The sequence below is a fragment of the Trachemys scripta genome, chromosome 1 (genome assembly GCF_013100865.1).
Source record: "Trachemys scripta elegans isolate TJP31775 chromosome 1, CAS_Tse_1.0, whole genome shotgun sequence".
NCBI classification, from domain to species: domain Eukaryota; kingdom Metazoa; phylum Chordata; order Testudines; family Emydidae; genus Trachemys; species Trachemys scripta.
In genome coordinates, this window is record NC_048298.1 from 26,783,554 (window position 1) to 26,809,592 (window position 26,039).

Here is a 26,039-nt window from a genome sequence, read left to right on the forward strand (position 1 = left end):
TTCAGACCTCTGGTATCCTAGTGTTTGGACTCCAATGACAGTAAAAGCACCTCTGTCTAGAAATGCAACAATTCTGTTCAAGAGAATTGATTACTTTTAAACCAAATATCCCAAATAATAAGACCTGTTCTACACTACAAAGTTACGTCAATGCAAGGCAACTCACATCAACCTATTTGCGCACTCAAATTTGTTTCTGGCAATGCAGTAAAACCACCTCCCCAAATGGCATTGGACCATGATCTACCTACTGAGGTCAACGCAGTCTGAGTGTAGATACTGAATGACCTGCAGAGACCCTAACAGTCAGCCAGCAGCTGTCCCACAATGCCTCATTCACTGGAACAGTGACTGGTCTAGTCACAATTGTAAATTCCACTGCCTGGGATCACAGAGACCAGAAGGCATTCTGCCCCTCTTTTGCCCTGTTTAACCCCCCATGCCTGTTTTTGAAATGCCTTTTCCTGATTGCCCACCTTGGCAAGAACACCTAGCAACTCTCCCTTGTGTGCATCTGATCATACCAGCTCCATGCACTAGATGTGCTTCTGCTTGGAGTAGACAGGAAGTATTATATCTCCTGGGTCTGGGGGGAAAAGAGTTATGATCCAGCCATAGAAACATGGACATCTATGGGCAGATTGCATAGGGAATGTAGTCAAAGGGGTATGCCAGGGATCCACAGCAGTGCCACATGAAAGGGAAGTAACTTTGTCAGGCATACCATAAAGCCAGGGAGGCCAGCAATAGTGTGCTGCCCTGCAGACCTGCTGCTTTTACAATGAGCTGCATGCCATAGAAGTAGGGGCCCCACCAGCACCCCACAGACCATTGTGAATACCTTGGAGGAGCCCAAGACAGCGATCCCCGCCATGAATATGCAGGAGGAGGAAGAGGAATAGGAAATGTGATGGGAAACTCCAGCCATGCTCCAGATCAGGACCTGTTTGAGATCCTGCTACAGTCTAGCCAGTCCCTCTAGGCAAGCGTGCATGAGCCTGATGAAGGGAAGGACCTCAGGTAAATGTGTGCATGCAATTTTCCTTACAACGTTTAACTTTGACAATCCCCAAGTTAACAAGAGAAAGGTATCAACTTTTCATTGTTTTACTGATAGGAGAAGAAATACAACGAACAAGGGTAGTGCTGGGATCCGCTTTTTGTTCCCCTATTGGGTTAGGTGGAGGTGGCCATGCAGAGCACTTTTTTATGTGAATAGGGGACGTCCTTTAAATCCTCCTGAGATCTCGATGAAACTTTCATGGAGATACTCTACAAGCCTCTCTCAAATGTTTCTGGGGAAGGCTCCTTATTTCTTCCCCCATGGTAGGACACTTTCCCATGCCACTCTGCAACGAGTTCAGCTGGCACCAGTGCAGTAAACATGGCATATGAGCCTGGGCAGCTTTGTGACGCCAGTAGCAGCTGTGTCCTCTGCCTTTGTGACCCTCAGGAGTGATAGAGCAGCTAAAATCTCCACTGCCGATGGAAAGCAGCACCACTATTAAGTGCCATTGTCCTATTATTGGTTTCTATGGAAGATGGACTGAAAAGCCTTCTCCTCCGTGGGTTGTACTCATTGTGCCTGGGACTGGACAGGGGTCTTGTGCAGAGGCGCTCCAAAGCTGAAGTGTCAATAAGCATTTCTTAGTAAAAGTGCTTATAGGAATAAGGAGGAGGAAGTTTTGAAACGTAACTTTCCCTTTCTGTTGTGACTGTAAATCCAATGGCACATCTGTCTGTTCTTATCAACAGTTTCTGGTGTGATAGCCTTGAGGGATGCCACTTCCATACTTGCAGAATGTCTGACCCTGATGAGGAGGAAAAGTAGGGAACTAGGGAGGATATGTTCAGCAAGTCATTGCTGCATTAGACCATGAACAAATAGCTCAAGGAGACCAACAGCATGGAAAAGGAAAAAAAGGACAGGGACTAAGTCCCAGCAGTACAAGGAGCAGGAAATGCACCAGGACATAATGGGTTTTCTCAGGCAGCAAACCCAAATGCTGCAGACTATCTGGTTGACCTACAGGTCCAAAAATCCCAGACTCTTCTCCCTTTGCAGTCCTTGGAGTCCTCCATGGTCATTGCTCCCTGCACCCCCTAATGTACAAGGTGGCATCACAGAGCACATCACTACCTCTACCACTCCACAATGGGGTACAGCAAGGAGAACCTAGCTTTACATATCCTGAGCTGTGGAACAACTGGTGTATGTGTAGCCATAACAGACTACATTTGTTTACTCAAATGGACATAAAATGTTTACTTTCTAATTTTAATTTTTCATCCTATTACATTAAGGGTTTGTCTACACTTACATTTTATAGCGCTTAACTTGCTGGCTCGGGGGGGATGATTCACCCCCCTGAGTGCAGCAAGTCTAAGTGCTTTAAAGCGCTAGTGTAGACAGGCTCAGCCACACTCCCAGCGCTTGGAGCTAATCCCCTCATGGAGGTGGATTACCAGGAGTGCAGGGAGAGCTCTCTCCCAACGCTCACACGCGACCACACTCACATTTCAAAGCGCTGCCACGGGAGCGTTCCCATGGCAGTGCTTTGAAGTTTCCAGTGTAGACATACCCTTAAAATGTGTAGGGATTTTTTTGCACAGTGATCTTCTGTATCATTATTTTCCACTCAATGTTACATTTTTGAAGAATCGAATCATTTTATCAGTTTGCAACAACCGTTTGCAACCACTACATGTAAAAGTACACCCTATAATTAATAGCTTCAGGAAACCCCCCAGCCATCTTAATAAATGTACAGCAATCACTACACCATCCTTAGCAGCGCCTCAACCTTCAGGCTCAGAGAACACTCCATCACAGAACTCTACTGTGGCTGACTGTTAAAAATGTTCTTTCAAAGCCTCCCTCCAGTGCATACACTTTTGTGGGGCTCTTGTAATAGTCTTTGGTGTCTGGCTATTCAAAGTCAACAGATAGCTTCTCACCCTCTACCTTCCATCCCAGCAGCAGCTTTTGCCTTACAGATGTAAGCAGAGTCAGGATGAGCTCTACCCTGACATCTGGTGGTGAATTATGGCGAGTGTGGAAAAGAACTCCAGGGGCTGATCTGGTTTGCGTAGGCACACCCACCCGCCTGGCATGAAATACCAGCAACTCAAAGTGGTTACTTTGGCTGGTGTGGGATCCCCAGTTTCTCTATTATTGGGGCAGGAAGAATAAAGTTTTGTTACCCTGATTCTGTGAATCAAGGCCAGTGGAACTGTTGTATGACAGAAGGACTGAGTGAGTCCTTCACCATTACCTAAGTAGCACTTGCTTGACAAGGGGCATGGGTTACAAAACCCAGTGAATTGAGAGAGGAGGGGGACAGGTATTTATATCTGATGATATGGGCCCTCTTTGAGGGTTTGAAACACCAATTGCACTATCTCCTCTCTCCACTGTTGAATGTCAGAGCTAACTTTGATTCCATTAGGAGTCTAGTTACAGGCTGCTGAGCAGAATTCACTTTGGGCCAATGGTGCATTAGCACTGGGGCTCCCCTACTAAGAGCTGAAATCACTGAGACTGTGTTAACTAGTGGGGGAGCCTGAAGCTATATTGCTAAGCGGCTGGTGGAGCAGCTAGCCGAGTGGAGCCTCACGGGGATGGTTGGAGCAGAGCTGAGCGACTCACAGGTCGGTGAGCAGGGCGGAGCGGCTGGAGAAGCAGAGAGCAGAGCAGAGCGGAGTCTTGTGGGAGCGGCCCAAGGAACAGCTGAAGTGGAGCAGAGCTGAGCGGCTCACAGGTCGGTGAACGGAGCAGCTGCCAGAGCAGTTCGTGGACGGCGGGAGTGGCTCACAGGACAGCTGGTGGAGTGGAGTGGAGCGGCTCGTGGAGAAGGCTGCAGCGGAACCCCACAGAGAGGCAGCCAGTCGGCCTCAGATCACGTAAGGTGCCCCTTAACACCCTGCGTGCCTCCCCCCCCCCCGCTTGAACTCTGGGGCAGCACTGACCAGGGACAGAGACTTTGGGGGGTTGTTGGACTTTTGGTGATTCTTGGGTTGCTGGACCCAAGAGACTGTGGGGTTGTTGGACTTTTGGGACTTTGGTGATTCTTGGGTTGCTGGTTTCAAGAACCAAAGAGAAAGGACACAGCCCAATTTTGCTGGGGTGGGTTTTTGTTCATGACGCCTGTTTGTGTTGTTTTTCCAATTTAATGCTGATGCCATTTACCTCATGTTATTAAACATTTTCTGTTACACTCAGACTCCGTGCTTGCGAGAGGGGAAGTATTGCCTCCTAGAGGCGCCCAGGGGGTGGTATGTAATTGTCCCAGGTCACTGGGTGGGGGCTCGAGCCGGTTTTGCATTGCGTTATTGAAACGGAACCCCTAGATACAGAACCCGGCCCTTGTTGCTGCCAACTTAGATGGGCAGAAGGGTTACACAGATATTATGCAGGATACAGTAGGCACCTCTGCCCGTGAGGATATTTTTCTTACCACGATCCACTCCAGCAAGTAAACACTGCCAGAGTCCCTTCAATCTGCTGAAAGCACATTCAACGAGCTGCTGAGCTCATAGTTGGATCTCATTGGTGCTATCATGGTGGTCTGTGTATGGCTTCATGAACCGGGGAAGGCTGTGTTCTCTAGAATCACTATTAGCATTTCAATATCACCAATAGTAGTCTACTGCTCAGGAAATGTTCCTGACTTCAGATTTCATAACAGTCCTGTGTTCTTAGAGATGTGAGTTTCATGCACCTTCTCTGACCTGCCCATTGTGATACTGATGAAGCATCCCCGGTGATCCACCAAAGCTTGCATAACCATGGAAAAGTAGCCCTTTCTATTACTGTACTCTGTGGCAAGGTGAACTCATGCCAAAATAGGGCTATGCATGGCCTCGTCACAGTTTGGGAACCTTAGTGTGGCAAATCCATCTGCTAGGTCTTGCATATTGCTGAGAGTCACAGTCATGCATAGCAGGAGACAATTAATGGCTCTACACACTTTCAAGATAATGGCCTCTATTGTGTTTTTTCCAACCCCAAAGTGATTTCCTACTGACTAGTAGCAATCCTGTTTCAAGCTTCAAGAGTGTGATGGTCACTTGCTCCTCCACTTTCAATGCAGTTCTCTGGTGTCCCAATACTCGAGCACTCGGATAAGTTGGGCACACAGATCCAGGACTGTGGCCTTTCACAGCCGCAGCTCATTTTCCCAAACCTGCATTATGATACGATCTCACCAGGCAGTGCTCATTTCTCAAGCCCAGAGGTGTTACTCCACTGTGCGTGGGTGATCTGTGAATGCCACCAATAAACTTCAATTGTTCTTCACTATATCTCTCAGCAAGCTGTCCTTAAAGAAATCCTCATGTTCCCTGTTGTTTCAGTAATTCCCGATGGTCTGCAAAAACAGGCAGATCGTGTGTTCTGGATTTGCACCATTCACAAGAATAGTGTAGAGGTCTGCTGGCTTCATGCTTCTCTCAGAACTGGCAGAAACCAAAAAGTGCTGCACTGGTTTGTGGAATTTTTAACAAACAGCATGAAAATTTGGGATACAAATGGCATTATGAGATGGAAAAAGGAGTCAAGCTCTCAGCATGAAATTATCTTCCAGAGATCCCTGGGCGAGTCATTACTATCCACAAAACATAGTGCATTTTGGGAAATTGTTGCAATGCTGGATGGTGGCACATGGCATGCTGGGATACCTACCCATGGTGCACCACAATTTAAATTGAAACTATTAAAACAAGCACCCCAGTGAGTACTTGCAACACCCCCACACAAGCAGCCAGTGTGCATGGGCAATATACAAACTTCAGTGGCTACATACTGACCTAACTTGCATGGACCAAAGCCTGGAGCACAGCCATGGCTTTACTGTAAGAGGGAAGGTGGAAAGGCCACCTGCTCCAGTAGCTGCACAACCCCTCCCTTTCCTTGGTGCTTTGAGTGGAAGGTCAGACCTCCCCCCAAAGAGGAGGGCTCCCCCGTGGCTGTAAGCCCCCCTGCATCATTGTGTGCCACGCCCAGCTGAGGGCGGCCCTATCTCCCAGTCTCCTCCGGGATTAGGTACCTCTCCAGCCTGGGCAAACCCTGACCTCCCGCCGCTCCGCCCATTCCCGGCTGAGCCCCCTGCCCTGCCAGCGGCGAGGCAGACCCCGAGCCGTACTGTCCCCGGAGCCCGATCCCTTCCCCTCTCTTGCCCGCCGATCCCGGGCCCGGGGGAAGCCCGCCCCCCGCCCCGGCCGGCGCAGCGCTCCGCAGTCCCTGGCGGGAGGTTGTCATGGTTTCCCGGGTCACATGCGTGCGAGGCCCCCCCCGGCGCTGGGGGAGGAGGCGGGGGCGGGGATGCTACAGTCACCGCCGGGGCTGCCGCCGCCGCCGCCGCGCCTGCCGGGCGAACCGAGAGCAGCCACCGCCGCCTCCCGGGCTCCCAGCGAGCCGCTCCCGGCACCCTCGGCGGCCAGGGCGGGCTCGGACCCCTGCGGCTCCCACCTGCTCCGGCCTGCACCCGCTGCAGTTCCCCGCGCGCTGCGGCCCCCGTTACACCGGCCCCGGCATGAGCATCTCCATCCCGGCGGGGCTGACGGAGCTGCTGCAGGGCTTCACCGTGGAGGTGCTGCGGAGCCAGCCCGGGGACCTGCTGGAGTTCGCGCTCCAGTACTTCGGACGCCTCAAGGCGGAGGCGGCGGAGAGCGGCGCCGGGGGCGGCTCCCCCGCGCCGGGCCATGAGAGGGGCAGCCTGGCGCCCCGCAGGCCCCCCACTAGGGGGGTCAGCTTCGCCGAGGAGCCCATGCAGACCGACTCGGAGAGCGGGGACGAGGAGGGGGAATTCGCCGGTAAGGGCGGGGTCCCTGGTAGCTCCGCGGTCGGGGGAGGCCCGGGCGCCCCCCCGAGATTAGGTGAGACGGGGAAGGGCTGAGTCCTCTCGATACCGGGGGGGGGGTCTGCATGGGGAAACGAGCTGGGGGCGGTAGTGTTTGAGGAGTGACCGAGAGACCCCGTCCGGCCTGGGGGTGCCAGTAGTTCTGGTTTCACAGGACAATGTATTGTTTAGCTTGCTTGACTTCTAGACTCATGTCCCCTTCTCCTGAAGAGGTGCTGGGGCGGGGGCATGAAGCCCAGCATCCTTGCGCGCTTCTCCCTCGCTTGTTGTGAGGATGAGTGATGGGCAGAGCAAGGGGAAGGGCTCAGGACACAACTGTTACTGTGTTTTGAGCCTTGTGTGCTACGGGTAATGATGTGTATGTGTGAGTGGAGAGCGAGCGAGAAGGTGCAGTAAGTGAATCCCAGCTCACAGGTGCAGCAGGGCTGCATTTGAAATGATAGTTTATGAACCTTGACATGATGTACTATACGTTTTTTCTTTTGTTTGTCAAAGCACATATAGTTGTTGTGGCAGATGCCCTATCTGTCCCTTGCTGCTTCAGCCTTATTGTATCCCTGGCACTTTCTGGGGCTGCAAATACTGAACATGGTCACAATTGTATTATTTATTGCTGTTGAGTAGTACCATGTTAAAGACTGCAAAAAATCCATTTTCTTAAAAGATTGGCTCAAAAAGGAAACTGAGCAGGCAAGTTGTAGGGAGTATGCTGGCCAGAAAGCTGGAGAATGAATGGGAAGAAGCATCCTGTCAAGTTACTGCTATTGGCAAGTTCCACCCCTTCTGTATTTAAACAAAATGACAGACAACTAAAGGTTAGCTTCCTTTCTGTTTGTCAAACTGAACTTTAATAACATGGGTGTCTCCCAGCCACCAGATATGCTGCATGGTGTATGTAAATGTAGCACTGCACCAGATTTTATATTTATGTTGTTTATTGGGTATAGGCCTAAGAGATGACATGTAATTTAAAGAGGGACTAATGATCCCTTCTTTGTAGTAGGGGTATTGGAAGGCAAAAATCTGTATTTTATTGTTAATCAATCAAATAGTATATTGCTATTTCTGTTTTATGAATAGGAAGCAAGATATAGTCAGTCTTTTGGTGCTTTCAGTGCTTTAATGCTCAAGGACATGTTGCTGTATAAATGCACTTAAGTTAATTAAGCATTTTACTTAGATGTGCTCCTGGGTGTTCCATAAGGTAGACAACCGGAGGTTAAAATCTTATTTCCTTTTAATAGTTATGTTCAAATTACCTGCACAGTAGGAAGGCCCACAGAGTAAGCATAGCTGTGAGGACAGCAAAGAATGGTTGCAGTACTTCATTTCACTACAGGCTAATACCGATCCGCCCACAGTTAAAAATTCCCTTTGTGTAGCTGACAGGGTTTATTAGGAGACAGAGCATTTATCAAGGGGCAAACTGCAGCTGTCTCTGAAAAGGTGCAGAGCACTCAGACTACATACTGTGAATTAGTTAACTAAAGGGTAGATTGATAGTGTTGATTTGAGGAGGCGTGGAGGGACAGGGAAACAACATAAACATATCTTTGATATCATTGACAGTTTTGTGAGAACAGTTTGAAAATGAAAAACTTCATTAGCTCATTGAAATATTGGTTCTTCCAGGTCAAGTTCAAGTTGTATTTGCATAACCATATCCAAAAGCTTGCTGTTTGCCAGCTGAGCTGTGCTAGCTTTGTAAATAAATGAAATGTTTTTATATGCATTTTATCATTGAAAGTCAGATATTTGAGGAGGTGGAAAAAATAAATTAGCTTAAATAATATTTACATCTAAATTGGAAAGTTATACTGCACATTAAGATATTCAACATCCTTGTAATCTTTGCCCCTACATAAATAGGATTTGTAATTTATAAGAATTTGTAGCGATTAATTGGGTACTGTAAATTTATGTAATAGTTTTGAATTCTGCTGAAACCATTACGTCATCTATGAGGTGAGCAAAAATCCTAAAACCGTTGCTGAGACAGACTGATGATGGAGAAAAATTAAAATATCTTCATTTCTTCATATTGAACATAACTGTCAAACCTGGCTCTTACTATGTTAAAAAGTCTGTTAGTTTAATCCATGGTAAGTGGACTGCTTGTATGTTATATTTATGGTAGTAAATACAGCATTGTAGCTTGAATTTATTATGTGTTATACATGTAAATGTTTATAGGATATTTTAAGAAGCTTTCTAAGAATTGTAGTGAATATCCATAATCAACAATAAAAACATTTTATTTATGTTCAGTGTTTTGTGGTCTTAGAGGAAGAATGTCATTGTAAATAGTTTTGCTTAAAAAAGAGACTAACCAGGAATTATTTAACTAACTAATTATGCGTAAAAATAATTTTGTAAAACAAAGCATATATGATATTTTGGAGTGTTTTTAAAGCCTACTTTGTACTAAGGTTTATAATCTGTATCAGTATTCCAAGCCTGGAGCAATGAATGGTTCAGGATCATAGGATGAAAATATTTTGGGAACCACTAGGCAAGGATTAATGAATCAGTTCTAATAAATGGTTAGTGGCTGCTTATGTGTAACTTTTTTTGTAAAAGTTTTACTTTTAGCATAGATGTCTGTACCTTCAAAATAGCACACATATATCTACACATTCTCATATTGATAACTGGATGCATAGAGGGATTTGTAGTTTAATAACTGTTTTATGGTTTTAAACTTAAACTTAAAATCAATTATTTTTTAATACTTTACACTTCTGTAAGTAGCACCTTTGATTATTAACACTGGAAATGATTAGGAAATGGTCTGTTGTTTGTTTGTTTCCTTTGCCTTTTGCATCACTATTTGTATAGTTAGTCTGTTTACCCTATTTGTGCGGGGCTTTTATACAGGAAGGAGGGGAGAAACATATTTAAACAACTGAGAACATTTGATGGCAAAATGACAAAAATTGCATGGGGCTCAAGAGTAGGTGTAATACCTGAAAGTTCTGCTTTAAAAAAAAAATCAAGTAAATGTTAAGTTGACAATGTTCCTTTTTTTCATTTGGGAATTCAAACTGAACATTGTTTCATTGTTGAGAACATGTAATTGCCATTGTCCCCCAATTCTTGTTTTGAATAAATGTTTCTAACTATCTAGGTACTTATGTGACTCTCATTCACTGTAGTATTTGAACACCTCATAGTCAATTAATTTTTCCCTTGCAGCACCTCTTGTGAGGTCGGAAAGCACTATCTCATGTTATAAATGGTGAATTGAGCAATAGAATAGATTTGCCCACTGTCAGACACAAGTCTCTGGCTGATCCAGGAACTGAATCCAGGTCTCTTGAGTCTAAGTCCATTACCCTGTCCATTAGATCAGCCTTCTTAGTTACAGAAATTAAATGAAATGTAAGGTCCTTACCTTACAAGCTGTGGATCAGCTTGTGCCATAGGTACCTTTATTTTGAATGGATATCTGAGGTATATGTGATTTCTTTAAAAAAATAAATAATAAAAACATTAAACTGCATTCTCGTAACTTTAGTATACTTGAAGAATTGCTTGCTGAGCACACTGGCTGCTTTGCAAATTATTTTTAGATTTTATAGTAAGTATCTATATCAATATAATTCCCATCAATGCATTTGAGTAAGTCCCAGTAACATTAGAAAGAATGTCCACATTTAAGGGAGAATTGAGCCTTTATTTTAATACGTTGCACAGATTATTTAGAGACTGAAATTCATAATTAATCATGTGTTATGATGTGCCTGTTGAAAAGTTAAAATTCTTCAGTAAATGTTGTTGGCTTTTACAAATTGTTACCATTTTTATTCTCTTTGAATTGTTCTGAAGTGCCAATGCCATTATGAACCTTATTTTGGTGGAAAATGACTTGCATCATTTATAGCAGCTGTTGTTAAATATTTACTTACAGCTATAGCAAACGTTCATATTCAACCCAACCTTAATGTGATTTTCTACAGATATTTCTAGAGCCACTGTTGTTGCTTTCTTAGTAACACAATTAACATGAATTATATATACCACTCAATATTATGTAGCCCTTTGGGATAATTTACTGAGGTATTTTAACAGGAAAAATGCTTCGGTTTGGATATTTTTCTTTCAAGGCTGACTTTGCATCTGCATATCTCTTATTTGCATATGTTGCTATGAACACTGTTCCTGAAAATGTGAACAATAAAATACATTTATACATTTTAGCTATGTCCACCCTCTACGTCCAAACAATAACAAAATAAAACACTGTGCAAGTTAAAACATTTCTACTGTATCTTACAATGTCATATGAAAGACACTCCTTTCTGTTCTGGTCACTTTATCCATTCTAAATTATTTTTAAAAATGCATTGTGTTCATAGAGATGCGATAGCACTGTGTTATCTGTGGAATTCTGAGTTTCAGACAAAACTTGGTATAAATCTTGACCATGTCCAAATATTAATATTGCCAAGTCATCTTGTACGACACAGTGTGATAAATTAGTTCTAAATCAGTAAAATTAAAATCTGTTTCAGGTTTTCTGTTTTAACTATTTCTGAACATTTACACACGTGAAAAGTCTGAGAACTATAATAACAAATGCATTTTATTAGTTTTCAGGTCAGTGTTGAAAATGGGATGCCTGAAAATCAAATGTGTTATTTTGTTTCCTTCACGATACTACTGTTTGTAAAACTGACATCATAACGCACTTAATTATGTCACCTTTTTGTTTAGCTTCTAGAAGTGGTTAAGGAGGTATTTTCATGTTTATTAAAACTTCAAAACAGAGCAATTTGGTTGCAAAAATTACTTCAGGTCTGATATGCAGATATAACCTAGTTGTTATATTAGTAGGCATGAGTCAGTATAATCAAGTGGGTAGTGTAAACAAAACAACAATCTTTATATAGATAAGCATAATGATATTTAATTATCAAATTGAGGACCACGTAGAAAGACTTCTGAATTTTGTTAGAGTAATCCGTAAAACTAGGAAAATGCTAATACATACAAATGGTGAAATATGTATTTCTATATATAGTTTAATTGAATTTAGTGCTTGTTAAAGCTCATTTCCTGAAGGCCATTGAACAAACATCAGAAAGTAATGTCTTTCAGTCATTTTCAACTAACTAAATTTGAACTGGGGACCTAGAGGTGAAAAGCTCAGTAGCCTACTACCAATTTACTGAGCCACCTAGTCTGTTGAAATGGATTCTTTTTAAATAAACAGTTTCAGTTCCCAAAGTAGTTACAGAATACTGGTGTAAACTTATATTTTTAACTTAAATAAGTATGGTAATATCTACATGCTCCATTCAGGCCAGGGTAGGACTCCACTGGGCTAAGCCCTGCCTCTACAAACCTTAAGGCACCTGCCTGGATGTTGTCATGGGAACAGGTACTGACTTTTATTTTTCCAGGTCGGTGCTCAACTCCTGCTCCACCCTGTGGCCGTGCCCCCACTCCGCCCCTTCTCCCGAGGCTCCGCTGTTGCTCAGCCATTTCCCACCCCCACTCTGGCCCATCTTCCGAGGCTCCGCCCTTGCTCTGTCTCTTCCTGTCCCTGCTCCGCCCCCTCCCCCAAGGCCCTTGTCCGCCTGCCCCTTGCTGCTCTCCGCCCTCTCCCTAGTGCCTCCTGCTAGCCGATGAACAGCTGATTGGTAGCCCTGCCAAACAGCTCTGGCTGGTGGGTGCTGAGCACCCCCTATTTTTTTTTCCATGGATGCTTGAGCCTCCAAGCACCCATGGAGTTGGTGTCAATGGTCCTGGGGGATACTGAGAGAACAGGAAAGAAAAGATCCCTACTCTCAATTCTGGTGCCTGGACATGCCGTGGCTTGGAGTTGCACAGGACATCTTGCTCATTCCTAGGCTGGATCATGCTCAACATTGGCGGAATCTTTGGGGAACTAAACTCTCTAGCAAGTCTCTGAGCAGGTGTGAATTGTGATTCCCTCTCCCCCCAAAGGCTTATAACTTGGTCAAATTTGGGTAGATTTTCACAGGGATAGCAAAAGGCACACCCCTGACACAACGGCTATCACTTTGCCAAATTTCAAGTCCCTGTTGCAAAGCATGAGGGTGGTAGAGCTTTTCAAATAAATGGTTATAAGATTTTTTTAACGTGGTCAAAACATATTCTTCTGTAGCCTGGTTCTTACGAAAAACTGAATTGTCTTCGCTGAAATTTTCCAGAAGAAATTCAGCCTGAGGCAGATACCTAGCGTGGAAAATTTTAGCCCCAAAGGTTAAAGGTTAGCAAAGTTATAAGTAACTGAAAACAGGGTCTTACAATGGGAAGTATCAGGTAACCTTACTAATAGGCAGTGCTATCAGGGCAATCTGGTGTGTGTGTGTGTGTGTATGTGTATGTGTGTGTGTGTGTGTGTGTATATATATATATATAATGTTTGTGTGTCTATGTATGTATATGTTGGACTGCATTGCAGACAACTTTTTATTTCAGAAGGTTAAAAAAGCTACTGGGGGGGAAGCTGTTCTAGACTTGATTTTAACAAATAGGGAGGAACTCATTGAGAATTTGAAAGTAGAAGGCAGCTTGGGTGAAAGTGATCATGAAATCATAGAGTTCGCAATTCTAAGGAAGGGTAGAAGGGAGTACAGCAAAATAGAGCCAATGGATTTCAGGAAGGCGGATTTTGGTAAGAGAGAGCTGATAGGTAAGGTCCCATGGAAATCAAGACTGAGGGGAAAAACAACTGAGGAGAGTTGGCAGTTTTTCAAAGGGACACTATTAAGGGCCCAAAAGCAAGCTATTCCGATGGTTAGGAAAGATAGAAAATGTGGCAAAAGACCACCTTGGCTTAACCACGAGATCTTGCATGATCTAAAAAATAAAAAGGAGTCATATAAAAATGGAAACTAGGACAGATTACAAAGGATGAATATAGGCAAAAAACACAGGAATGCCAGGGGCAAGATTAGAAAGGCAAAGGCACAAAATGAGCTCAAACTAGCTTTGGGAATAAAGGGAAACAAGGAGACTTTTTATCAATACATTAGAACCAAGAGAAAGACCAAAGACAGGGTAGGCCCACTGCTCAGTGAAGAGGGAGAAACAGTAACAGGAAACTTGGAAATGGCAGAGATGCTTAATGACTTCTTTGTTTCGGTCTTCACCAAGAAGTCTGAAGGAATGCCTAACATAGTGAATGCTAATGGGAAGAGGGGGTAGGTTTAGCAGATAAAAAAAAAAAAAAGAACAAGTTAAAAATCACTTAGAAAAGTTAGATGCCTGCAAGTCACCAGGGCCTGATGAAATGCATCCTAGAATACTCAAGGAGCTAATAGAGGAGGTATCTGAGCCTCTAGCTATTATCTTTGGAAAATCATGGGAGACGGGAGAGATTCCAGAAGACTGGAAAAGGGCAAATATAGTGCCCATCTATAAAAAGGGAAATAAAAACAACCCAGGAAACTACAGACCAGTTAGTTTAACTTCTGTGCCAGGGAAGATAATGGAGCAAGTAATTAAGGAAATCCTCTGCAAACACTTGGAAGGTGGTAAGGTGATAGGGAATAGCCAGCATGGATTTGTAAAGAACAAATCATGTCAAACCAATCTGATAGCTTTCTTTGATAGGATAACGAGTCTTGTGGATAAGGGAGAAGCTGTGAATGTGGTATATCTAGACTTTAGTAAGGCATTTGATATGGTCTTGCATATATTCTTATCAATAAACTAGGCAAATACAATTTAGATGGGGCTACTGTAAGGTGGGTGCATAACTGGCTGGATAACCATACTCAGAGAGTTGTTATTAATGGTTCCCAATTCTGTTGGAAAGGCATAACAAGTGGGGTTCCGCAGGGGTCTGTTTTGGGAACGGCTCTGTTCAATATCTTCATTAACGACTTAGATATTGGCATAGAAAGTACGCTTATTAAGTTTGCAGGTGATACCAAACTGGGAGGGATTGCAACTGCTTTGGAGGACAGGGTCATAATTCAAAATGATCTGGACAAATTGAAGAAATGGCCTGAAGTAAACAGGATGAAGTTTAACAAAGACAAATGCAAAGTGCTCCTCTGAGGAAGGAAAAATCAGTTTCACACATAGAGAATGGGACGAGACTGTCTAGGAAGGAGTACAGCAGAAAGGGATCTAGGGGTTATAGTGGACCACAAGCTAAATATGAGTCAACAGTGTGATGCTGTTGCAAAAAAAGCAAACATGATTCTGGGATGTATTAACAGGTGTGTGAGCAAGACACGAGAAGTCATTCTTCTGCTCTACTCTGCGTTGGTTAGGCCTCAGCTGGAGTATTGTGTCCAGTTCTGGGCACCGCATTTCAAGAAAGATGTGGAGAAATTGGAGAGGGTCCAGAGAAGAGCAACAAGAATGATTAAAGGTCTTGAGAACATGACCTATGAAGGAAGGCTGAAAGAATTGGGTTTGTTTAGTTTGGAAAAGAGAAGACTGAGAGGGGACATGATAGCAGTTTTCAGGTATCTAAAAGGGTGTCATAAGGAGGAGGGAGAAAACTTGTTCACCTTAGCCTCTAAGGACAGAACAAGAAGCAGTGGGCTTAAACTGCAGCAAGGGAGGTTTAGGTTGGACATTAGGAAGAAGTTTCTAACTGTCAGGGTGGTTAAACACTGGAATAAATTGCCTAGGGAGGTTGTGGAATCTCCATCTCTGGAGATATTTAAGAGTAGGTTAGATAAATGTCTATCAGGGATGGTCTAGACAGTATTTGGTCCTGCCATGAGGGCAGGGGACTGGACTCGATGACCTCTCGAGGTCCCTTCCAGTCCTAGAATCTATGAATCTATGTGTGTGTATGTATATACTTACACTTATGGAATACATAGTCATGTAGTAGAAAGATATTGGTGGCATAAGCATGGGATGACTGCGCTATTCATGAGTGGCAATGAACAAACAAGTGCCAGTACTAACATTTATGTTACACCACACCACAAAGTATCTTGTACATACCAAATATATTACAGAGAAAATATATGTCATCGTTAGGAAAGTTTTAGCAAGTCTTTTTTTTGTTTTAAATTACTGACTCTTGTACCACCCTTCTAAAGAAACTCCGCACTCGCTGTGTTTACACTCCACTGTGCATTTATATGAATGAACAACACAATATCAGTTTTTATAACTAAACAGGATAACAATTTGTCCTTGAAAACTAGGAAGTCCCTGTTTTCAGGACCTGTCCCTGTTGGTTTTGCAGAAAGCAGTGTGTCCTAGTTTTTGTAAACCCCAATAGACTGGATGCCTGAAGAAGCTGTCAGCCAGCAGTGCTCAGCCCCAGAGGCAAACCTCAGGTCTGTCATATAAAAACATTGCCACGCTCTACTCTATGAAGCCTCTCAGTGAGCATCCTCCTTAAGCCAGCTCCCTGCACACAGTCAAATCCTTGTGAAGTCTGAGACTTTAGGCACTGCTGCAAGTAGTGAGCCTAAAAGCATACAGCTATACTGCACATACCTATTAACTCAGATAGGGGCTTGTGTCTATGCTGCTTCTCATTTCCCCATGATCCCAAATGAGCATTGTATTGTAGCAGCATTGTATTGCTCTGTGGCTCTATCAATAATGTCTCATTAGTCAGACATCCAAAACGTCTATTCATTCAATAATTCAAATGATGCTACATTGTGCAGGAAAGCATGAAATCTAAGATGAAATAGGATGTAGACTGAAATTACAAAGATGTCTGGAATCTGCAGGGATAAAATACAGAGCTCACTGCATAACACCTTCTTCTGCAAAGTGAATTGTACAGCAGCCATGATGATTTGAGGAATCTGTCTATGTACAACTTATGAATTCTGGTTGATGTTATGATATTGCTGTATTTTTTCAACGGCAGAGTATGTGGGAATCCACCATTTGCTGTCAGGGGTTATATTATGTATCTATCAGACCAGGTACAGTGGTTGGTCTTTAGACCTCAAGTGGCTACCTGTTGAGGTGGAAACATTTTGGGACAGTGGGTTGGCTTAAGCTGGGAGAAGCTAGGCCCTTCAACTTCCCTATGGGGAGTGGAGATAAAAAAATTCCTAGCAGCAGAACAAAGAAACCTTCTGTTGGAAGTGGAACATGCAAACTTGAGGGACTCTCAGGGCAAGAGAGAGATTGCTTTGGGCATGAGAGAGGGGCATGCTTTCATAGCAGGGAGCCCTGTTTAACTGCAGGACTGGCCAAGGTGAAAGGAAGCAAGCTAAGTTGGAGCAGAGGGGGAGAGAGATGGCATGATTCTGAAGAGAAGTCATTTACAGGAGGGGAAACCTGGACTTTTTAGAGGACTCTTCCATAAGCCCAAATAATGCTCTATAGTAGTGAGGAAACTGAGGCAGGGACTTGCATATAGGTGTGTTTATTATTTTGTCTTTACCTGTGTATTTCATGTGCTGCCGAGTAAAAAGTAACTTGCTTTAGAATCCTGTGCAGTTTATTGGTGTGTTTGCTTTTGCCATCTTGTGTCTGAAGAGTTAAACTTGTGTCTGAAGAGTAAACCTAGAGTACCCACAAGGTGGAACACTGGGAAAAGTTGTGCATAAGCTACTGTGGAATCTGAGGAAGCCAGCACAAGTCACAGGGCCTAGGTAGTGGGACCACAGGGTCTCCGCTTTCAGGAGGGAGGTAGGGGGAGGCTGGTAGAAGGAGGATCTGAACTCCGAGAGTGTCCCAGGGGCTAGTGCTGTGACTCTGTTCAGACTCAGAAAGCTTAAAAAGCACACATGACCCAGTGAAGTAGGCTCCAAATGCAACAGCCTGGTGAGTGCCCAGCCAGGAGGAGCTCTGCCTGGGCTGTGTGTATGTGACAGCAGACTTGCATCTAATCTGGGGGAAATAAATGTAAGTCACCCCATTATCACTGCACCACAGAGGAATCTAGAGATTCCAAATAGAAGGAGAAAATTATCAAGAATGGAAAAGCAGAGAAATTCTGAATCTCTTTACTTGTTTTACTGTATTTTGGAAAACAATAGGGCAAAAAGCCTATTGATTATTAGAGTGAAGTGTTCATAAACATGCATTAATAACATTAAGTACTTTTCACTTGTGTGTTTGCATCTTAGATTGCTGTGCTTAATGATATTAATATTTACAGTAAATAGACTAGAGTTTGAGATGGAGAGCTTTTTGAGGTAAATGTTAGTGATGAGTCTAGAGTTCTTACACTTAATTTGGCTAGCAATGCTGTCTTAAAAGGGCAATAGCATGTAAGTTACTGTAATCATAAAGACTTCATTAATTGAATGGACTAGAAAATTATTGCATAAAATAGATTTTTTTTTCTTTTGGTTTTCAGAAAATAGCATGCTCCTTAATGGTTTATTTTTCTGCTTACAATTGTCCAAAATTTTTTGCTGATGACTTATCCCTTCCTTTTGAGGTACAGCATTACTAACAGCATCAAACCGTGCTACGTCCCTACAACTCGAGATGTAGATAAATACCTTTTTATTAATATTTATAGACTCTCTGTAGTGTGACTTCTAATATGCACCAGACAGAAAGAAAACATATCACGTTCCCTGCTCAAGAAACCAAACATTCCTGACCAAGTCTCAGTATAGACTATAAATAAAAGGTGTACAGAATACTCACGGTCAGGGTGGATACAGGCTGGAACCCAATATAGTCATCCAAAATTGTGAGCTTGAGTATTGTCAGCCTGAGAGAAGGATAGGTGCTTGTATGGTTCTGTCTGACTTGGGCTTTTGATATATATATATATATATTTTTTTTTAAGGTGAAACATTCAGATCTGATATTTGTATTTTGAATTACCCTGGATTAATGCTATCTGTGTAAGTGCAGTAGTGTGAGCTTTCTCAGGAAGCCACTGGAATAGTACACATTCTGATTGCAGTGATCTTGCCCATGATATTTTACCCTGACTGTCTTGACCCACCTTTGCCACTGCATGGATGCATGGAGTTCTACCCACTGCTGGTGGCATGGCTTTTCATTAGCACCCCCTGGTCCACAGGGACTTCTATCATATTTATGCTGGCATAAGGCTTTGGTGAAACTGCCCACTAACTTTTAAGTTTTGTGAAACTGGTTAAGTTTGACATAGTTGATATTCAGTAACGTGGCAGAAACATTGGTAAAGGAATTGTTACATTAGGTGACAGTCATACTTTTTAAAGTTTTACCAAGGCTAGAGAAACTTGAGTGAGTACAAATGCTTTCAGGACTAGTAAGCTTTTTTTAAGCACCAGTCTTGGATTAATGATCATTAAAAATATTTTTGATTCCTTGTAAACTAGAATTCAAAGGCACCAGAGCCAATGCTTTTTTCAAATTATACACCACCATGTCTAAAATTAATGCAGGAAGACTTTAGCTCCTGTTGAACTTTTGCATGGACAAATGTGGCTTTAGTCTGCTGTATTCTAGCCTAGTTTTTCTGTACCTGGAGTGGGGTATTTAGTTGATGTTGAAGTCAAGTAGTTTTTGTTGTAAACAAGAGATGCAACTGAAAACATATAAGTAGGAAGTTAAGAAATTGAGTAACTTAATTTGTTTAGCTTTGGTTGGCTAATCACCAGTTTTCTCTGTCTGTACCAGTGGGCAGGTGGGTTTTTCTAAAACAGAATTTGTATCAATAATGTCTCACGATTTCTTATGAGCAAGATTGAGTCCAAATATTGCTGATTCTGGGAGGAATCGGAGTTATCCAAATGGAAAGTGCTAGCTGCTTCTTTCAGTCAGCAGAGAGGGCAGAATCCATAAGTAGGCACCCAGGGTGGATAAAAATCAATGATTTAAAAAAAAAAAGGATTTTTTAAATTTAAAATCCGATCTTTTTATTTAAATCGGATTTTTGTGATAAAATGCTTTTTGAGGAAAAAACCTATCTAAAGATAGTTTTAATTAAGATACATTATAGCTCAAAGATATCTCATCATGGAATAGGAATTATAAATTCTAATTCTATAGTATGAAATAATATATTCATGTAATGTTTAAGAAAAGTTTGGTAATGAGTTCCAATAGTTCATGGATTAGGGACCCAATGTAATGGGGTTCCAGGGGCTTCTGTATAGATTATTTAGGTTAATCTTTCTTTCTACCCAATGGGACTCAGTGCTCAGTCTAGAAGATACCATCAGAGATGCTTAGTTCTGCAGTTCTCAAACTGTGGATTTGTGTCTCCAGAGATAACATGCTTGTTAACAGCAAAAATGTTTTTAAATAAATAATATATAGAGGTGAGAAATAACAGACCTCAACCCTATTGTCCCTCTGCAAATTTGTGTACACAGAGTCAATCCCTTACCTCTCTCTAAAAGTGCAAAGTTTCAAAAAGTTCAATGAATAGAAAATTGTTGGGGGTGGAATAGATTTGGACAAGGAGGAGAAGTCTGGGGAGAAATGTGAGAAGGGAGGGACAGGCAGTAGAAACAAAAGTGAAACTGTTTGAGCAGCATACCAGAAGTCTTGAGGTCTTTCTGAGTGTAGCCTTCATTGATTTGAGATCTACCATACCATTCTCTCACTAGAAGGGAAAACCTATAATGGCAGCAGGCCGTAAAAGAGACCCAGTTTGGGAATAAGAACCATTCAAGAAATATATGTTTGCTGATGATGTTCTAAAGAAAGTCACACCAGTGAAGTGGTGGAAGTCACTTAAGCACTTTGCCCTGGTCTACACTACGAGTTTAGGTCGAATTTAGCAGCGTTAGATCGATTTAACCCTGCACCCGTCCACACGATGAAGCCATTTTTGTCGACTTAAAGGGCTCTAAAAATCGATTTCTGTACTCCTCCCCGACGAGGGGATTAGCGCTGAAATCGACCCTGCTGGGTCGAATTTGGGGTAGTGTGGACGCAATTCAACGGTATTGGCCTCCAGGAGCTATCCCAGAGTGCTCCATTGTGACTGCTCTGGAGAGCACTCTCAACTCAGATGCACTGGCCAGGTAGACAGGAAAAGCCCCGCAAACTTTTGAATTTCATTTCCTGTTTGGCCAGTGTAGCGAGCTGATCAGCACAGGTGACCATGGAGTTCCAAAATCGCAAGAGAGCTCCAGCATGGACCGAACGGGAGGTACTGCATCTGATCGCTGTATGGGGAGACAAATCTGTGCTAACCAAACTCCGTTCCAAAAGATTAAATGCCGGAATATTTGAAAAAATATCCAAGAGCTTGAAGGACAGAGGTTATAACAGGGACCCGCAGCAGTGCCGCGTGAAGCCTACCAAAGAACCAGAGAGGCAAACGGCCACTCCGGGTCAGAGCCCCGGACATGCCGCTTCTATGATGAGCTGCATGCCATTCTAGGGAGTGCCCCTACAACTACCCCACCTCTGTGCTTCCCTCCTCCCCACCCCCTCCTGAGCTACCTTGGCAGTTATCCCCCCATTTGTGTGACGAATTAATAAAGAATGCATGAATTTGAAACAACAGTGACTTTATTGCCTCTGCAAGCGGAGATCAAAGCGGGGAGGGGAGAGTGGTTGGCTTACAGGGAAGTAGAGTGAACCAAGGGGGCGGGTTTTCATCATGGAGAAACAAACAGAACTTTCACACTGTAGCCTGGCCAGTCATGAAACTGGGTTTCAAAGCTTCTCTGATGCATAGCGCGCCCTGCTGTGCTCTTTAACTGCCCTGGTGTCTGGCTGTGTGTAATCATCGGCCAGGTGATTTGCCTCAACCTCCCATCCCGCCATAAACGTCTCCCCCTTACTCTCACAGATATTGTGGAGCACACAGCAAGTAGTAATAACGATGGGAATATTGGTTTCTCTGAGGCCTAACTGAGTCAGTAAAATGCGCCAGAGAGCTTTTAAACGTCCAAAGGCACATTCTACCACCATTATGCACTTGCTCAGCCTATAGTTGAACTGCTCCCTACTACTGTCCAGGCTTCATGAGCCATGGAAGCAAGGGGTAGGCTGAGGTAGGTGTGACTGTGCAGTGCTACCGACTGGGAGAGCAGCCTGAGGCAGAAGCCTCCAGCTGGCATGATATTCCAGGCAGGACTGAATCTCCATTAGACGAAACTTAAAGAAGAGAATGACCTGGAATCATTCCCATTTTTGTCCAGGCACCCCCGACTGACTTCCCTGAGGCCGGCCCGGAGCACCCACCGGACGACAATGACGGCTAGCAGTCGTATTGTATCGTCTGCCATCCGCAAGGCAAGGCAAGGGGATGCTGCTGTGCAGCACTGCAGTACCACATCTGCCAGCAGCACCCAGAAGACATACGGTGACAGTGAGCTAAGCGGGCTCCATGCTTGCCGTGGTATGTCGTCTGCATGGTTAACCCAGGAAAAAAGGCAAGAAACAATTTTTTGCCGTTGCTTTCACGGAGGGAGGGAGGCCTGACAACATGTATCCAGAACCACCCGTGACAGTGTTTTTGCCCCATCAGGCATTGGAAGTTCAACCCAGAATTCCAACGGGCGGCGGACACTGCGGGAACTGTGGGATAGCTACCACAGTGCAATGCTCCAAAAGTCTACGCTAACCTCGGTACTGTGGACGCACACCGCTGACTTAATGCGCTTAGTGGGGACACACACAATTGACTGTATCAAATCGATTTCTAAAAAATCGACTTCTATTAAATCAACCTAATTTCGTAGTGTAGACATACCTTTTGATTCAAAGATTGTTGAAGTGATAATCTCACTTTTAACAGCAGTACAGGTCTGTTGCATCTTACGCGCATTTAACATGCGCAATTTCACCTTTATGCGGTTGGGGGGGGCGGGGGGGGAAAGCCGGAGATTCCACGAGGGTGAGATGTGAATCTGCTGTTCCCACTAAAATATTTTTTTGCGGGGACTTGACAGCAACATCATGTCTTTAGGCCTGTGATAAGGTTCTCCCCTATAATAACCCTGGAAGGTTGGCAATCCCGCCCCCCCAAAAAAACAGTTTAAATAGTGCGTATGCCCCGGAGCGAATCTGCTGTTTCCACTACAGTACTGCTGTTCCCACTACAGTCCTCAGTCCCCCTGTGCCTCTCATACTGTGCGCATCTCACTGCACTGAGTGAGATTCTACTGTGCCTGTACTGTTTAAAGATACAGTACATATTTTTTGTATAACATGGCCCCTAAATGCAAGCCACCTACTTCATTTGGTGCTCAACCGAAGAAACAGCGATTTGTTCCAATGCTGGAGGAAAAACTGGCTGTGTTGGACTTATTGAAAGATGGTATGTCCATTGCCAACGTGGCGCGTAAATACGGCCGCGACGAATCTAGCATCCATGCCATCAAGATTTGAGAGAGAGAAATTCGTCAAGCCGTGGCATCAAGTGCTCCAGTAACTGCTAAGGTGACGAGCCAAGTGCGTGATAAGACTTTAGTGAAGACTGAAAATGCATTAAACGTATAGTTGGAAGACATGAACCGTAAACGTGTGCCTACGAATGGCAACATGTTGTGAGAAAAGGCTCTTAGCATCTATGCGCTGTTCAAACCTCTAGCTTAACAGTTTTAGGAACTGCTTCAACCTCAAAAACGTGCAGACTACTGGTGAAGCTGCGTCTGCCAATGAGGAGGCAGCAAAAGCCTACCCTGAACAATTAAAGAAAATCATAGAGGAAAGGGGCTATCTTCCAGAACAAGTTTTTAATACTGACGAGACTGGGCTCTTCTGGAAAAAAATGCCCACCCGCACTTACATTTCGAAATCAGAAAGACAAGCCCCTGGCTTCAAAGCAGCTAAAGACCGTGTGACTGTGTTGTGGCAATGCGGCTGGGCATTTAATAAAGCCGGGCTTGCTCTACAGGGCTGCAAATCCCCGTGCCCTAAAAGGCAAAAACAAAAATCTGCTGCCTGTGTTCTGGCAATCAAATAAAAAGGCTTGGGTGACAGCAGCATTATTTCTGGCTTGGTTCCACAAATGTTTCATTCTGGAGGTCAAGCAGTACCTTGAAGAGAAAGGACTTGACTTTAAAGTGTTGCTGATCGTAGACAATGCTCCTGGCCACCCTGCAGCACTCTGGTTTGCGCATAACGATGTTGAAGTCATCTTTCTCCCCCCCAATACCACCTCCATCCTCCAACCTCTCAACCAAGGCGTCATTAGCTGTTTCAAGCACACGTACACAAGGCTTACATTCTCATGGATCCTTACCGCTATGGATGCTGATCCCAATGTTAATGTGATGGAGTGTTGGAAGTCCTTCAACATTGCTGATTGCATCACTTATATTAAACAGGCAATGGATGCAATCAAGCCTGAAACAGTCAATTTTAACAAAAACAAACCTGATTTTAAAAAACTTGAATGTTTAACTAAATTCAAAAATTCATATGCTTGTTTTGTTAAAATATTATATATTTGCTGTTGAAGAAAAAAATCCAGAATACATAACGTCATTGTTTAATTGTTAAACAATTTAAATGTCTGTCTGGTGATGTTCTCCTCTGAAACACCATGGCAAGAAAATCCTCCAAATATTAATGATTAACCTGTTGAATTGGAGATAGTTCACCTCCCAATGACTTCATAAATATCTTCTTCAATTATCTTTGGTAAATGAAAATTAACCAATCAATCATTTATTTTCTGATATAGTTGTAAAACTAATCTGAAAAGTTTTCAAAATAAATCACTTTAAAAATGTATAGTGTGTACCTTCTGAAAATGAAACCTACATCTATCTCTGAGTTGTGAAGAATATGTATTAAGGTTATAACAACCAACAAGAATGTACTTTTATGTAGAAATCCGTGTTTAAATCGAGTCTTCCTGACTTGTAATTTAAATCAGTTTGATTTAAATCAAATCCACCCTATAGGCACCTATACTGATCCTGTTTCTTAGAGGAGAGAAATTGACCTCTATGACAATGACAGATTGTTCTTTTTTTAATACTATTTTTCTGTTTATCTTAAGTTTTGTATATAGTGCCTATCACTTCAATATCTAAGTATTGATTTTATTCCTTAAAACATGCTTCCTTGGTTAAAAAAACATTATCATCCCTGGTTAGGGAAGAAATTAGTTATCTCAATCTAGTGCCTTGCTATTAATCATTCACCCAAAATGCCTTTTGGATTTAGGCTGAAATATCTTCATATTTTATGATCTCTGGACATTACGAAAATGTGTATGTACAACTAACATGACTAAAACTTAAGAATACACAGCTCTGCATAGCACATACAAATTGACACATATTGATATTCCTTTTAAAAACATCACAACTTAAAAATCACACTGGCTCAGTGGAATGCTGTGATAACATCAATACAAATGGTGTTCTGTGGCATAAGTCAATAGATGCAGTGCTCTAAACGGCAAATGCTACCACTGCAAATAGCAGTAATATCCAAAAAAGCACATGACTGCTTCAAGCAGCATTAATTTGTGATGTGCAAATATAGGAAAAAGGAGGTAGAAGAGCTTATGAGTACAGTAGAACCTCAGAGTTACGAACACCCTGGGAATGGAGGTGGATCATAATTCAGAACAAAACGTTATGGTTATTCTTTCAAAAATTTACAACTGAACATTCACTTAATACAGCTTTGAAACTTTATTATGCAGAAGAAGAATGCTGCTTTCCCTTTATTTTTTTAATAGTTTACATTTAACACAGTATTGAACTGTATTTGCTTTTTTTTTTTCTTTCTTTTGTCTCTGCTGCTGCCTGATTGTGTACTTCTGGTTCCAAATGAGATGTGTGGTTGACTGGTCAGTTCATAACTCTGGTGTTTGTAAATTTGAGGTTCTACTGTATCAGAATTTTGGATCCTCTGTTCCTGGTATACGGGTGCAAGATGTATGGCATTCTATAATTCCCATTTGATAGCTAATTGTAGAAGGGCCTTTCTGTTCCAGAATTTGAAGTGAATCCTTAAAGGGAGACTGTCAATTTAAAATCACACTTCTGTCTGAAACTGTTTCATTCATTATTACAGTAACACCTAAGAAGACTGTAGCTGAAACAAAATAGATAAGGCAGATAAACAGTTTTCTTGAAACCTGGTAGTTCATACTGACATTGTGTTAGATAACTATAAAGCACACTGTAGCTACTGGGAATTGCTCTGTTTAGGAGTTTGTATATCTCAAGTAATGTGAAATGAACTCACACTGTTTCCGTTGTGTAACTATTTTGTTGTAAGAGTTTAAATTAAAATAGTCAGGTCAAAGTTTACATGAAAACATGGCTCTTCTAAAAGTCAGGAGTATAAACATAATTGCTATAACATTTACAAAACTTT

At 42.9% G+C, this 26,039-nt stretch overlaps 1 protein-coding gene across 2 annotated transcripts in view; it reads left to right on the forward strand.

Annotated features, from left to right (window-relative positions):
* Window positions 1-6,022: 6,022 nt before the first annotated feature.
* PRKAR2B (protein kinase cAMP-dependent type II regulatory subunit beta) overlaps window positions 6,023-26,039 on the forward strand; it is a gene marked incomplete in the record, with an annotated part of 176,304 nt that continues 156,287 nt past the window's right edge. The window contains 1 exon segment of one of the 2 annotated variants that reach the window (XM_034766611.1): window positions 6,023-6,876. In XM_034766611.1, coding sequence (XP_034622502.1) covers window positions 6,258-6,876 — 619 coding nt within the window. 2 annotated transcript variants of the gene reach the window in all.